The sequence below is a fragment of the Liolophura sinensis genome, chromosome 6 (genome assembly GCF_032854445.1).
Source record: "Liolophura sinensis isolate JHLJ2023 chromosome 6, CUHK_Ljap_v2, whole genome shotgun sequence".
Taxonomy (NCBI): Eukaryota; Metazoa; Mollusca; class Polyplacophora; order Chitonida; family Chitonidae; genus Liolophura; species Liolophura sinensis.
This window is the reverse complement of record NC_088300.1, coordinates 16,562,125-16,578,958: the sequence shown is the minus strand read 5'-3', so window position 1 is coordinate 16,578,958 and position 16,834 is coordinate 16,562,125. Positions and strand designations below refer to the sequence as shown.

At 35.7% G+C, this 16,834-nt stretch overlaps 2 protein-coding genes across 4 annotated transcripts in view; one reads left to right on the top strand and one right to left on the bottom strand.

The window, feature by feature from the left end:
• LOC135466662 (tubulin polyglutamylase TTLL5-like) overlaps positions 1-12,944 on the bottom strand; it is a 28,254-nt gene extending 15,310 nt beyond the window's left edge. For 2 of the 3 annotated variants that reach the window (XM_064744284.1, XM_064744286.1), the window contains exons 1-10: positions 12,870-12,943; positions 8,749-9,087; positions 4,640-4,749; positions 4,136-4,218; positions 2,788-2,894; positions 2,580-2,643; positions 2,211-2,277; positions 1,728-1,810; positions 742-811; positions 280-364 (exon numbers count right to left, since the gene is read on the bottom strand). In XM_064744284.1, the coding sequence (XP_064600354.1) occupies positions 280-364; positions 742-811; positions 1,728-1,810; positions 2,211-2,277; positions 2,580-2,643; positions 2,788-2,894; positions 4,136-4,218; positions 4,640-4,749; positions 8,749-8,876 (797 nt within the window). In that variant the 5' untranslated portion in view covers positions 8,877-9,087; positions 12,870-12,943. Of the gene's footprint in view, positions 1-279; positions 365-741; positions 812-1,727; positions 1,811-2,210; positions 2,278-2,579; positions 2,644-2,787; positions 2,895-4,135; positions 4,219-4,639; positions 4,750-8,748; positions 9,088-11,853; positions 11,872-12,869 lie in introns of all 3 variants that reach the window. The other variant, XM_064744285.1, reaches the window with a different exon arrangement.
• A 52-nt stretch (positions 12,945-12,996) lies between these two features.
• Positions 12,997-16,825, top strand: LOC135466949 (lysophospholipase-like protein 1). Its single transcript, XM_064744703.1, has 6 exons — positions 12,997-13,087; positions 14,242-14,341; positions 15,003-15,169; positions 15,598-15,713; positions 16,159-16,385; positions 16,708-16,825. The coding sequence occupies exons 1-6, from the start codon at positions 12,997-12,999 to the stop codon at positions 16,736-16,738; spliced, it is 732 nt and encodes a 243-aa protein (XP_064600773.1). The 3' UTR covers positions 16,739-16,825.
• The last annotated feature ends 9 nt before the right edge of the window (positions 16,826-16,834 follow it).

Genomic DNA, 16,834 nt, shown 5'->3' with positions numbered 1-16,834 from the left:
CGTGTGTACAACAAAATTTTTCAAAATGACTTTTCTGAAAACTGTTTGCATTTATTTACTTCTTTCTTTGGTGTCTTCTGTTGCACTCCTGAATGCACCACTTACACAAAGGTGGTCAGTTTGGCATTGCCAGAGACTGACTTGAACCCTCGAGACTGGCCAAGAGGTACTGCTTTCAAATAAACTCTGGACATGAAAAGCAAATCATAACTACAAAATTTCAAATGTTACTCTCTCTGCTCTCTACAGCTCAGACATGCATCTAAAAACATACATTACCTGGTCAGCCCCTCTTCATACAGGTAAATGACAATCGGGTCATAGCTGGTGACAGCCACATATAACCGCACATCAAACTTGAAACCTGGAAGAAATTACATATAGCATTGTAAAAAAACCGTCAATGAAGCAATGTAACATTGTGAATAAAACCAAATACATGTGGATGGATTACATCTGAACATATACATGCATCTACGTGAACTTAACAGGGGTCTAAAACAAAAACTTGCTAAATATTGCTCAATACATGTCTATCACTTTATTTCGACACTCATTCATTTACAATATCTCTTTGTTCCAGACGAAACTAAATTTTCAGCTTTTCTTGGATTCTTCAAAATAATGTTTTATATCTAATTTCAAATCTCCTCAGAAATATATTATTATTACCGTTAACATTCTTAACTCTCGAATTTTCGACATTCAAATTTATCATGTAATCAGATATAGAGTTCTAACCGTCAATCAGAATTGGATTGGCAATGTATTTGGATACAATCACATTCTCATCCAATGGCACCTGGTCTGGCTGAAAACATCAACGGTTAAAACATAAGACAATTTACCTGGATATTTATACATAGAAAAGACCAAGAGAAGGCCATTTATGTCTTAAATTAACACGAAGAGATACTTAGATTGTTGGTAACAAGCTTCAAACTATGGAAACTAGGTAAAGTTTTACATATAATGCAAATACTCAGGGCCCAGTTGTTCAAAAACTGGTTCAAGACTTAATACCAGATTTAACTTTAGACCAAGCCTTCAATTTTCTCCTTGGCCTACAAAAAAAATTAAATGCAAACTAAAACTGCTGCTGTTACACTTTGAGTTTGGAGAAATGCATTGGCTGCTAAGTTTTGCTAAAATTTTAAATATAAAATATCACTTAATACCAGTAATAGCTAATACACTGGGCCCAGGTGTATAACAGAAGGATCAACAAAAACCTTAAGCTGACAAAATGCAAGTGTGCAGGCAATAAGTGCAAGAAAGTGATAGCATCTTAGGTTCCACTCCAATTCTACACTAGTAAACAGGTAAGGGTACACTGTACAAGTGTATGTAATGATGTGTTTAAATGTTTCTTTGTTCTTGTTGATCCACCTATTAGCTTAGCATAGTGCAAATGCATAGATACTCCAGAAAACCTGAGTAACTGCATCTTTGACATTTCAGGCGTTTTTAGAAATTTTTTTTATTTGTCATCTACAGAAGAAATCTGGAAGATAAATCCAATTTTGCTGAAATACTTGAACGTCAAACATGTGACTTCTGCTTTTTTCCCAACTTATCTGTGCTCTTGCATTATGCTAAATGTTCTCTCAACTTGATTTTTTATTTTTTTACAACTTCACAGGGCAAACTTAACTCATTAAATTTATGGCTCAAAAACTGGCTGCACACCATTCTTCAGCACTGGTGACACGTCATGTTTTACTTACATGGTTGACCAGAAACACACCCCTACCCCGAGATGACGCTACAGGCTTCACTATCCATGTACCCTTCTCCTTTATGAAACAGGCTGACGACACAAAGAACATCACCCAATCAGTGCAAAGTCAAGATCACTGTCATCATTGTTACATAATGATATTATATACAAGTCTGCATACATATACAAATCACAAGATTACTATGTACCTGGTGAAAGCACCATACGGTACTTGACAGATAAAACACTTCAGCAGTAAGAGAGCTATCTTTAAAAAAAACTTTGAAGCTAAATAAATATTTTCAGAGGGAATTCATGTGACTAGCTTACTCTTACACAGATGTCACTAATTAATCGACAATGAGCAACAGCTCATGTACATGTACCCACTATAGCAGTGTTAGGTCTTTAAATTCCAGATGTTACATCGAGATAAATGCATTCAAAAATACATTATCATCAGAAAAAAGTGCAAAGTAACGTTTCTTACAGCAGAATTCCTGGTATTCTGTTGGCATGATAAAACTTTGGGCAACAAAATCAAAATGTTTTGTCCCCTGAAAGAAATAAAAATGCACAAGCAAAATCATAATACTTTTCTGACACTAAAGTATGCATTTTTTAAATCATATTTTTACACCTCAGTGGACTTTCGGTCTTTGTGTAATTTGTAAATACAGGACTGAAATTCTACAAGGGAAAATCAATCTGTTTATTTCATCTACAGAAATTCTTTTTCAATATTACTACCACTAGCATATTCTAAATGTCAGCTAAACTCTCATCATACATGTAGTTATTTTTACTGAGATGAATACAAACAGATAAAACTGAGAGATGTTTATTCTAAATGGCTTACCTTAATCTGTTGCATCCTCTGAACATTCTTAAAAAGTCTGTCTTTTCTTGTGATTTCATAAGACCTGATGAGAAAAAATGGAAACGAAGTACAAATATCATCACTGTTCAGCAGGTAGATTTACTACGCCATAAACTTACACTTAACACAGTTTATTAAAAACTTTCTTTAGTGTGATCTAATTTTACACAATCACGTCAAGCCATACCTTGGAAAATGGTTAACTTTTTGGAACTCAGTGAGGCTCCGTAGGGTGAAGGGTTTCAGGTGGGAACCAGTCCACATGATGTTATAATCAGAGCTGTTAGGGTGCACCTAAAGTAAAGAACATTTTATATTAAGCACATATAAGTCCAGAGAACGTTATTTATTTATTTATTTGATTGGTGTTTTACGACGTACTCAAGAATATTTCACTGTCAGCATTATGGTGAGAGGAAACGGGAAACCCACGACCATCCGTAGGCTGCTGACAGACATTTTGGCATACGACCAGAGAGGAAGCCAGCATGAACTTGACATTGATAATGTTACAATCAGATATGTGCGTCGACATGATGTTATAATCATACATGTTTGAGTGCGCTGAAGTAGGCTTCAGTCACATCACTAAAGTCCACATTGAGTCCTCATCAGAGCTGTCTAGGTGCAACTAAGGTTTACACTGCATTAAAATCATGTTGTATCATCAAGTGTAGCGAGTGACATAATCAAAGCTGTCTAGATGAACCCCAAGTGTAAAACATGTGACTACAATCAGAACTCTCTGGATGTAGGTGTGCCTTATGTTCTTAATATATTATTTATTAAAGTCTAGGTCAAGCAAGGTTCATCCGGACTGCTTGAAATAGTGCAGAGACTCACAAAACTGCTAATTTACATGAAATGAAATTTATAAGTTTTCTTCAGAGACCTTTTTTAACTTACAACTGAAAATCAAGATTTTATTTATTTATCTATTTATTTGATAGGTCTTTTACGCTGTACTCAAGAATATTTCACTTGTACAACAGCAGCCAGCATTATGGTGGGAGAAAACCGGGCAGAGCCCTGGGAAAACCCACGACCGGAGAGGAAGTCAGCATGAGCTGGACTTGAACTCACAGCGACCGCATTGGTGAAAATCAAGATTTTTGATAGCACATATATTATACCTGTGCTAGTTTTAACCCATATTCATTTTATAATTAGTTCACAATATCTGAATTTAAAATAGCAAAGTTTAAAAGCACAAAATTTTGAGAGCCATGGAGTAGCACAATGATTCAGTAGTCTTTCACCAATGCCGTCCAGCTCATGCTGACTTACTCTCTGGTCATATGCGAGCAGGTCTACCTGCCACCTGCGAACAGTCGTGGGTTTCTTGTCACCATAATGCTGGCCGTCATCGTATGGGTGAAATATTCTGGAGTCAAATGTTTACTTATTTATTTGATTAGTGTTTTATGCCACTGAGTCAAATAAATAAATAAATAAATAGACATGTTTCAAATAACATCATACTAGTAAAATACATTGACTTGAGAGCTTAATGTAGTAACTCTTCCTGGACTCACCTCCCTGAGGCCATGCGTGTTGAGGATTGTGCGAACTATCCGGCAGTCAGAAGAACCCATTTTGAAGGCCATGTGGTATCTCTCTGTGAATAATAAAACAACACTGTTGTGTGATATTGCTGTATTTCACCTAAAGACTGGTATGTAAAATTGAGCTTTCAGAAGCACATAAGAGGTCGTAAAATCATATTTTTGATGCCATATTTTTGAACTTAAATTTTTCTGAAGAAGGGTTAATCAAATTTCCAAAAACACTCTTAAATGGTTCAAGAAGGTAGATGAATCAATGAAGGTCAAGACAAATGTGTCACTTGAAAAACACTAAACTTTAAAACTAGAAAGTGAAATACAGTTAATCTACTATGATCGCCAAATAGAAGTATAATTCACAAAAATTGAGATCTTAGCTAACGTAGAACTGAGATTATCCTGTAATTCTATTTATTAAAAATCATTAGTTTAAATACATTTTTAAGATATTTACTATGATAAAACTGTACTTACCTCCCACAGCTTTGTAATCATTTTTCTTCTTAATGACGGCCTCTCCTTTGAAAAGAATCACAGGGGTTTTCTTTCCATAGCCAGTCCACACCACATTAGGAGCTTGTTCTCTGAAATCCCAGATCACAAATTTCAAAAGTAAAAAAGACAAGCAACATGAGAATAAGGTGTTGTACACATAAAATGCTTAATGCTGCTTAATAAATGCTTAACAAATGCTTTTTAGGTGCACCCTTTAAACTTTATGTATTCTCTGTTAGAAATATCACTAATTCACCACACCAGCCATAGATCTATTGGAAAATATGCCTGCACTAAATGTTTGACATAGATATTTTTTTTTGGCTTGGGATTTGTTGAATGATTTATTTAAGAATAATGGCACAACGATATATGTACACAATGATAACTTCTGAGACACTCATTTAAGATATTTCACAGTCATTAATTTGTAATGTCATAATGTTATACAAATATTGCTTTCAGTCTAACAGTTTTTGTGTACCGTTAAACTGTGAGATGGTATTCTCAGCACAGTATGGGAAAGTAGCACAGGTACATCTACATGAATATATATTTATATATACAGGATAAGGAAATACATCTATGTTCACACATGTGCAGCATTTTATACACATAGGTACAGCTTCCACATGTCTTCATGCAGAGCATTAGTACACTGCTGTAGTAAAAACCCCATGGACTATTAGAATCCTGTTTTAATCACCAGTGAGTCATGACACAGTACTGCACAGAGCACACCACAACACTTACCTTCATCTCAATTACATGTTCATGTATATGCCCTAGTATTTATGTCTGCAAGCATTATTTCATGTTTTTTTATTATACAATTTCTGTTCTGACTTAATAAACAGAATCTATAGCAAACAGAGAAGATTCTACTGAAATATAAAAACTAGCTATCTGAGGTTGTGTTGGTATAACACTGTGTAATTTCTGGAATGCACCACAATTGGCCCACATGAACTCTATGAAAGGTAACTCGTCACTGTGAATTATGCACCTTTTCAATTCTTTTGGAGACAAAACTACATGAAGTCTGTTAGTTTCTTTTAGAGTGTCACAGAAAATATAATTTTATCACTTTACACAGAATAATGCCCTAGGAAGATGCTTGAATACACATCTTGGAAACATGAGAAAGAGGTCAGAGAATTATAGTAAGTGCTCCGGGTAAGAGAGTACACTGCAATTCCTGTGCACATCTATGCTGTATTAAATAAACAAGTCTGCATGCTGCAGTTGACCTCTTGACCTTAGGAAGCCACAAAATGAGCTCATTGCAGCTCATCAAAAGTACTCTACAACCAAGCATGTGAGCTCATGACACGAGTGAAGCATGACTCACAGCCCCACTGTTGATTTGTGGCACAATACAGGCTCAAGAATCCAACTCACACGGCTAACAGGGATATTATAAATGAACTTTTGATTGAGAAAGTTCATTTACAGTATATATAAGTTAATGCAGGTGCTATACATCTGACATTATGATCTGCAATATACACAACTACAGCATTGTTTACATCAATGGTCATGCCTGTAAGCATACCCGTATATATGTACCTTTACCAACTGATTGCTCCTGTTTGTTTCTTTAGGCCATGTTCAGTTGATTATGTGTTTCTTGTCATTTGCCCTCTTAGATTCATAGGTAATTTGTTGTTTTTTTTTTTGTTTTTTTTACCACATAGTTTTTTCATGCAAACATTGTGCAGGCTAACATATGAGAGCATCTGCGCAGAAAATCCACAAAATGGGAATGTAGGATCAGATGTAACAGCTACAGTGTACTTGTGTTATCATTCTGAATGTATAAAGGTTACATGTTCTTTCTATTCTTCACCACAGACATCAACACAACACAATAATGTGTGGAAACACCTTGTGTTGTGCCTGCCACATAGGTTTGCTGGAGAAAAGGCGTAGACAGAAAATCCACAGGCCTTCCTTTTCCAATCTGCCAACTGCCTACATGTAAATTCAAAACATTTTATGCAAATATGACTGCATTTATTGGAGCATATTTTAAGAGCACTATTAAATGTATGCATGCATATAGACTTTTGACCCTTTTTTTGTACTCCATAAATCTGATTATCTCCATAATCAAGTTACTGCAAAAATTACATTCAAAAGAACCATTTCATGTGAAAAAAGATTATGGCAAACTAAAGACATATCCTTTATAGATACTCTGCCTATGCTCTCCACAGCATGTATCACATGTTTATTAACAAATTTTCTCTCAGAAGACAGGATCCGATACAAACATGTTTCCCATGAAATACAGTCCATGTTGGTTTAGAATTCCCGGAAATATCTGTACTCTGTACTGGTCCAATGCACACATTCCACACCAGAGATACTACTTTAACTGGCAGTGAAGCCATTTAGTCACTACTGCTTTGTCACCAACATAATAATACATGTATATATTTTAGGTCATTGGCTTATTTTTTGCATTAATGCTATGGCTGAAAACAACATCATAATATTTACTTGCATAGAGCTCAACTTATAATCACTCCATAATGCATCCGTCAAAGTGCATCCACAGAATGCGCAAGTGCTTAAACTCCTAACTGGTACATGTAGCTGACTCAAGCAGTGAAATAATTCTCTTACACAGCTACCTGGCTGTATATGTGTTACTCATATATATTAAGTATCCACTCATTCTCTCTTTGATCTTAATCCCAAATCTAAACCTGAGAGGAATTCACATTAAACCGCACTGGACAGGTAACCGCCAATAAAAGGCCTGTTCCTTACATCAGCAAGTGCTATTTGCTTTGTAAGGTATTTTTGTATCACTTAAGCTGACATACTTAGCTACCTAACTCACTCTCCTTCAAACATTCTTTTCATACTTTGGTCTCCCAAAGATGTTGCATGTTCTGAAGGTTAAATAATAATGCAGCAGACAAAAAGATACATGTAAATATATACATGTATTTGTATTCAACCTCACTGTTACAAAATGAAAACTACGACCTCAGTACCATATATCCAGTGTACCTGTAATGCAATATTTCAAACCTCAATTTGTACTACATATATGTAGTTAGTGACTGCACCCTTACTACCACATGAATGTAGTTTGTGACTTCAGCCTTATTTTATACTACAAACATGTCGCTGATGAATAAAACGATAGCCACACTGCATACACAAGACAGGGGAAGCATACAATTGATACTACACACGAAGGTTAGTTCTGTAGTGATGAATGAACATTAATACTTCAATATAAGGATATATATTTATGGATCTTGGGTTATTTTTAGGAGTCCACACTAGTTCCTAGCGGGACACCTCTTGAAATCGTTTGGATTATTATTATTATTCTTAGTCAATTCGTAAAATTGCAATAACTCGAAAACTATAAAAGGTTGAAAAACCAAACTTTGGAGTCTTCAAAAGGGATATATGAAGCAACTCTTGACATTTTGTGCTGTTTTTTACTAGACTGCATTGAACCATAGACTGCAGTTTACTGTGGAAATTATTGTCAGCTCTGCAACAATGTATTCTTTCTGTCTTCTGCTCTCAGATATCAGCAGAAGATCTAAGACGCCTAATCTCCATGATAGTCTTTAGTACTTGGCCAATTGTAAGTGATGTTTGGCAGTGTAGGAATCAAATCAAGTACATTCCTTTACATTTTTTTGTGTCTTTTACCACGATCATGAACTTCATAGACATCAGGCTACCAGAAGTGGTAAAAAGTCCAATCGCGTGGACCCCGACAACGCTGTTGGATAACAGCTTTAATTACCATGCAGATGGATTTTTGCCCAGAAGTTATATTCTTAATAATGGCAAATTGCGATCATATTATAACAGCTTTAATTAACATGCAGATGGATTTTTGCCCAGAAGTTATATTCTCAATAACTGCAAACTGTGATCATATTCATCAGAAAATACTGACATGCATCACTCTGCACACTGTCCCAAGCCTGATTTATCCACTTAGGTACTCTAAAACCAACTTGTGAAATGACATAGACAAAATACAAGATAAACACGTATAACAAGGGTTTACTGCCACAACATTGAGTTGTGGTCCAAAAACTCACCCTTCCGTCTCCTCTTCATGTTCTGTCTCGTAATCTGAGTCATGTTCGCTCCTCTCTCCGTCACTGGGCTCTGAAGGTGTCAGCGATCCATCATCTGTGTCCACATCAGCAGCAGCTTTGGATGCCATTCTTATTTAGACTTATTCAAACTTTCAAATTTCTTTCATACACACGAAATATTGGCTGTAACTTTCGCAACTTTTCTTAAGTCCAATACTATTGCAGTAGGGCTCCATCAAATCAATGCATCACAAGCTATGTTAAGTTGTGACAGCTGGCAAAATCCCTTGGCCATGTCTGTTTATATGAAAACTTCCTCTGGCCAATCCATCAGGCTTTCTGTAAACACAAGTATTTGAAAACATGTAAACGTAGGTAAAACACTATAAAATGCGTGTGTATAACAAATTAATTATGTGCAGCAATAAAACATCAACACATTGTTCATAACTTTTTCATGCGTTTAAAGTTTCTGACAAAAAAGACAAATATTAAGAAATATTGGTATACTCTGTTAAATTCACAACATTCCACCTCTCAGTGGTTTGTAAATATAGTAATTACAGAGTCATCCTTCACCACCACTGGGTGCACTGGTGCAACCAACAAGGCAGCTCTAACACAAGCCTGATTAAATGCTATAAAAGCACTGATGAGTGGAAAATCAATAAGGTAATATATAAAACATGGCCTAATAATACAGATGGAGACAGATTTTACACAGTCCCAAGTACATGTAAGTCCAGAGACAAGTAATCAAGCCTACCACACACACACACAACCTTGTGTCTAATACTTATATACATCCACACATAGTTCTACCCTTCCTTAAGTTGTGTCTCTCACTTCCTATTTACACATTAGGATCCTGCAATACAGAGCAGTTACTGCAGTGGAGTTCATTGAAATTACCGCAACAACATATAAATGTATCTTTTATAGAGTAATCAAGACAGTAACATTACCACAATCAACATAATAACTTGGTGCCATAGGTACCAGGCCACACAAAATATGTATTATAACTTAAAGCATCCTGGAAATGCTGCCAAAAAATTGAAGATAGCTTTTGCATCAGATTATACATTATCTTAACTACCTTAGCCTTGGAAATCAGCGGCTCAGAAAGCTGACCTAATGCGTTACACAGATTTATACATGCATTTGTATGCACACTTTGTCAACCTAACCTATGGTTAGTCAAATGTAATTATACCCCCATTGTATGTGCTTGTACATGTACATGTAAGGTTATACAAGCCGTTAATTGGCCTTAACATGCGTCTGGTAGCTCAATGATCACTGAATGTTGACAGAGATATGTTCAGGTCTATCCAGTCATGTCATACTCATTAATGATTGAACCCTCATCCAGGAACGACCACATATAATCTAACCTCTCACAGCTGCATACCATCCATTAACCTTGGCTTCTGTACAAGGGCTAATTCAGAGCTGAAACAATTACTACTTCACATCTGATTCATCAGCACAGCCAATGTGAGCCAATTAGAAAACTATTATACATACACCATATATAAAATGTATTACCTCACCACTCTGTTTGAACTGAACCGTCAAGGGTTAAGCCAAAGTAACACAGATGTGCAGCCAGCTCATTACGCATTGGTAGAACAGTGATTGTAAGGGAAAATGCTGCATAATATTTATTATCTATCGAACAAGCTTCAAATCAGAAATATTTCCATGACTAAATGTACATGTATCCCTCCATCATTTCTGAGAATGTTCATTCTGTACATGTAAATGGAATGTTGTTACCATGCTTAATATGGACAAGTGCCATCTCATAAGTGAGCACGGTCTGACAGTAATCATTCTTGCACCATCATGAAACTTACATATTTATAAATATTTGATGGATGATGTGTTGATAATTCAGCTGATTTAATATCACATATTATTGTATATAACCCTCAGGACTTAATCCAATGGGGCAGATCACAAGTAAATACATCAGGCATACTATGCCAAAAGAAGTGCAGATAAAACTAGTATGATTTCGCCAACAAATTGCATTTTTAGAGGCAAATAAATGCCATAAAAGATTATTTTTTCATGCTGAAAAAACCTCACAACACCCTTCTCCAATGAAGAGAACTCTCAGAATCAGGAAAAATGGTCAGATTAGTCATGGATGAAATTTATGGTCATTTAGGGTATATGACTGTTCCTTATGATGATAAATGTTATGCCCATTTAGAAATGTTCTAATTTAAGAATTAATTGCCTTTATATCTACATTTAAAAGTTAGCTTGTAGCTTAAGGCTTAGTGATGAGGCTGCCTACAGTATATCCCACATCTTGTCAATGCTCTCAGTCAAGAATAGCTTCACAAAGTATAAACTCAATGAAATTACTACAAAAAAGTCAAGTATCTATACCTTTACACCATTTTATCTCTCTCAGAACACACTCTGGTATATATTTTCCAGTTGATAACATTTGTTTTGACTTTCTTCCAAATGAACTTAACTTCTCAATTCGTCAAACACACAAACAATGCATATACTATAAGCACCTATAGTACCATATTTTTACATCAGAGATAAGTAAACCTGGAAAAATGTTACCCGAAATAACTTACACATATTTCATGCTGGTAATTAAACCATCTGAGCAAAGCTCAATCTAACAAAAGCGATGATCTTTTAACAATTACAGATAACAATAAATTCACCATTCAACTCTAGGGCATGATCCACAACAGATCTTTGCATGCAACATAATGTTGCATATACTGTAACGTTTGTGGCACATACAGTTTCTTGTTTGTCTGATAACATTCATGCATAATGTTTACAGCAGACAGCTTATGGTACACCACCACTAGACACAATAAACATCTTTATAGTGTCAATATAGCTGCAGGTCAAGATACTAACTACTGATACAAGATAACTAAACAGAAATCCTTGTAAGTTTACCTTGACTGGCGATATAATCCTTGGTTATGGATATTTAATTGACTAACCATCTTGTCAAAAATGTTTTATCACTCAGATTGTTTTATGGAATGCTTCTGTGTATGCTGGTTCAAAATTAAAATAAAACTGGGCAAAAAAATCAATTTTTGCACTTACCTATGCTGCCTTGTATCACTAGAAACAATGCAAAGGTGTAGTTTAGATTATAGTTACATTCAGCAAGCATGTCTTAGTGTCTATCACATGTGTTCGTCTCTTACAAGAGTTTCAAAACTGATGACTATTTTGGGAAACGTTCTTTGTAATTAATGCAAATATTCATGGCTTTATAGTGATGTCATATCTACTCTGAGCCATGCAATCATTAGCACACTCTTTGGTCATGTGACCAGAGTGCTGGAGGTGAAAACAACGCGAAGTTAACCCAAAAAAGATAGGCACCGAAGACAATTTTGGTACAAAAAATTGAAAAAATAGCCATCATTTAAATATAGCTACAGGTAATCAGAATGTATCTAGCCATCAGATATCATAGTGACAATGTAATGTGGAGCTTTACACTTTAAGAATCAGCAAAAATCAGCATTCTGCCCTTTTAGCTCCATGTTATTTAACATCTCCTGCTCCTTGCAAGGAACCCGGGTGCTCGAAACTAAGTTTAATGTATAGCTTTGCATGTAACACGCAAACAGAAACAGAATGTATAAACTTGGAACAAGATGCCAAATATGTGAATGCAAGTTCATAACTTTAGTGCTCTCATTTAGTAGGCTGTGGTGTATAGAAAAAATAAATGCTATAATTGTTGTTCGATCACAGAACTTTTAAGCAGTGTGCAGATATAAAAAAAATTAGAACTGAAAAATATATTACAAGGAGTAAAGTTTATGAGAGCATGAATCTAAACATTTAGTGTTTAAAACGACAATAAAAACTTTGAAAAGAAAAAGGTCACAAACAACTCAATCTGAGACATACGGTTGAACACGATGTAGGCCTAACGATAACTGATCACTATGTAGTGCCTGTTAAAAAATTTACATGTCAGAGCAGGTGTTCACTTGGGAACCATGATTGCCGTTTTAATACAGGCTTTTTAGTACAATTCAGTTTGAAATAACTTAGGGAACAACATATACCCAATTGTTATTAAGGAATAATTTGACACATACCCTTTTTATCAAGATTTTTATCTTTCAGCTCCAGTCCTGGGGCGCAGCAACGAAGTTTACACCGTATCCATGATCATCGCGGGCAAGCGGAAGTGATAAATGCGCATGTTTCACAAGTGCCCGGACCATGTCAGCTACTAAATTATTTTCTCCGCTTTTAATTCCACAAACAGTGAGAAAAAAAGCGACGGCGTCGGTTATATTTCTACATGGATCAGGTGAAACAACTATTTGTGCGTTGTTATCTTTGGGTTACCTAAAAGCATCAGATGAGAATGTTTTAACTGATCTTATTGGGACGTCGTCTGCTGCAGATAACTCGTAACTTGTCCAAGGTTTTACTTTCGTTTATCAGTAACAACTAGGCTACATGGCTTCAATCATATATGCACAGCGTTATCAGCGTTGTATTTATATATTTAATTTTTCGCGATTTATCGATGCTAACAAATGCACTGATCGAGGGCGATAAGATTTCTGCCTTTTTGGGTTCTGTGAATTTTTGTTACATGTTTGACTGCATTGTAATGCTAGAAAATTCCAGGAAACACTTGTGCACAGTTCGATATCGATGTTGATGTTCTGATGCCAGTGTAAATACAGTTACTTCAAATTAAAACCTTTGTATTTATATGCTTTTTTGGAAATGTGATGAAGTCAAACTAGCCTTAAGTGAACATTGTCCACATGTGTTTAGTCCGAGATTGATCTGTTAGGGTTGGCAAAAATTTTGTTTTGGCCAAGGATGGCCTAAACCAACGTCAGAGTGCACTCCATTTAAAACCCTGATCAGTTACCTTGTCAAATATGTTAATGCTGTCACAAAAGTTATTTGCTTTAAACATCATCAAGGAATCTCAGGCCCATACAGCCTAGGAAATAAACATAAGATGAAGAAAATAAGTGTCTGCAAATTTAACGCTGTGAAACCAACGTCAGATGTGTAATTTTTGTCTCATGTCCGCTGCATCAGGCTTTTAAATGGAACAGGCTCTGACGTTGGTTTGGGCCATTCTTGGCATGGCAAAATTTTGCCAAACTTTTTTGTTGAAGCAGTCTTGGACTCATATGTCTTGACATGTGTTTACTTGTACAACAGGTATGTGTGGAGGTGAAAAAAATTGGTAGAGAGTATAAATTATTACAAATAATGAAGTTGGCCATATTTACATTATGTAATTATTATTTTGTGTCCACTTTATCTGGTTTCTGCGATTCTTGAAATGGTGGCCGGGTAAAAACAACAGGATATCATTACAGCTGTTAGCCCTACACTGCAGAATTAAACAATGTCCCAATGCGTTCATTGTAGTGAAAAAGCTTTTACCTGTTGAAAGTAATGTAACTTTAATGTCTTTATTTGCTTGGCCAGGTGACACTAACATGGGCATTTTGTCATGGGTGGGGGACCTGATGGAGGGAGAGTTCAGCTTCCCTCACATCCAAACTGTCTTCCCTACAGCTCCTGTCAGGTAATCACAAAAATCGCACCCGTACGGCTTTGACTGTATGTGTCAACAACATGCAACATTAATGCATGTACAGCACATTGTCATTTCTGGATTAAACAGAATTTAACAGCTTTGGTCTTTCTGGAAACCAAGGGTTAACTTAATATCATTTCAACCTTTATCCAAAGTATCTTTAAAAGGTAAAAAGTTGGCATGAACAGAAACAATCTGACTTAAATATGGTAGTAATGGATTGGACATAAGTAACATCTAGCACTGGTGATAATGCTTGGAAGGGGAAGACTGCCTGAGGTGGACTGCCCCAGAAACACAGGGTCTGGCTGTTTAAAATGTGTTAAAAAGTAAGCCAGACTAAAATCTTAATACCAGTCTCAATGTGATACAAAACTAATGGCACCTTAGTCCAGACTAAAGTTAATATCTGACTTAAATGCTAATACTCTTTTGAACAATTTAGTTCTGTTGTTCCAGCATATAATGGCCTTTATAAAATAAAATATAATAATAGTTTTAAAAAGAAATTAATCAGCCTTCACAAAAAACACTTAAGTTGAGCTAAAAAGCAAAATGTGTCACTCAAAGAATGTTAACCTTAGTTAAAATACAGTATTTTTGTGTTCACTTTCTAGCTGTTTCTCAGGAATTGTGTCTCTGATTTTAGACCTTACACTCCATTTGGTGGCATGCCATCATCAGTGTGGTTTGATCGGATGGCTATAACCCCTCAGTGTGCTGAGCACGAATCTGTGGATCAGATGTGTGATCAGCTCTCCCATTTGATCAAAGATCAGCAGGACAAAGGCATTCCCATCAACCGTATTGTCTTAGGTAAGTAATGAAGCACTAAGCAAGGGCCCCATGTTTGATTTATAATTATCAGTGAAAAAAATTACTATGATCATGGTAGTCAAAAAATTTAATAAATAATTGGGTCTGTTCTTTTTTTTTAGTTTTTGTATGGCCATGTTGATTTTGCTTATTTATTTATTTACATGTATTTCATTTATGTATTCCATTAGATCATGTTATTATTTTCAAAAAAGTTATGTAATAATTTGCAATGCAGCTGTAATCAAAACTCAGATCAACACAGAAAATAAACATGGTATTTGTTTTCCTTTGCTCTTTTACTTATGTATATACATCTTAGGGATTGTCTCTTTAACCCTTTTGAGAGATTTTCCATTTTTTGCATATAACATTTGCAAGCATAGCCTTAATTCCACATGTCACCTATCCTAATTTCTTGTATGCAGGTGGGTTCTCTATGGGAGGGGCCATGGCCTTACATTTAGCCTTCAGACGCTTCAGGGAAGTAGCCGGGGTGTTCGCCCTCTCTGGTTTTCTGAACCAGGATTCTGCAGTGTATAAGGTAGGATATTACTTTGGAGTAGCCCACAAAGTCATGTATATGGGATCATGATTTATTTGTGTTCTGCAGAAGCATGCAGGAGTCAATTTTGTTTTTGAATTGGTAGCTGAAATGATTTTGAAAAGATGATGAGGACAGAGCAAGAATGTAGGTGGAAATCGTTACACCTAGTAACAAAGTGTCTTGACAATCTTGATGCGGAAGCTGATCCATTGAAAAATTAGATTCTCAGGTTATTGCAGCCATGTTGTAATATTTTGTAACAAATTGTCTGTTCTTATTGCAAACTTAAGATGCGTTCATTTTCTCAGGTACAGTTTTTATATCTTTTATTGCATACTTTTTAGTTAAAATATGTCCAACTGACGATGACAGTGTGTGTGAAATATTGTAACTGGTGACAAGACATATGATTGTAATGCTAGTTATATTGTTTTATTTACAGCTGATTGAGAAAGAACCAGGTCCTCTTCCAGCATTATTTCAGGGTCATGGTGGCAAGGATTCTCTTGTCCGTCTTCAGTGGGGACATGAAACTTTCAATAAGCTGAAGTCATTAAATGTGAAGGGAGAGTTTCACAAATACCCAGAACTTACACATGAGATGAGTACAGATGAGCTCTGTCAGCTGAAAGACTGGATCTCAGGCATTTTGCCAGATGTGGATTTGGAGTAATTTATTTTCTGACATACATTTTTGTCTGGATGTGTAAATATGTAAACGTAACTTTGGAAGAATCAGATTTGAAGGACAACTGCTAGAATTTTATAAATAAAAAAAAATTATGAAACAAAATTATCCTTTGACACATTGTATTGTTTGTTTTTTTAGATGTATATGCCTTCTTGAAGAGTCAGCATAGTTGGATGACATTATTCACTTCCTTTGTCTCACAATGAATGGTGCTAGTTTTTCACTGTCTAAAGATAGTTTGAATTTATTTTGAAGAGTTTCGTGTATAAGCTCTTTAGTCCTTTATGCCTCTTTTTTCAGTGGAATGTTTTATAAAGGCTACGCATTGTGAAATACTCAAATGAAGGCATAGGCATGTAGGAGTAGATAGGCTCTTGTCTTTGTGGTAGAATGCCAAAGTGTCAGTCAGAACAAGGGGGAGAACTCT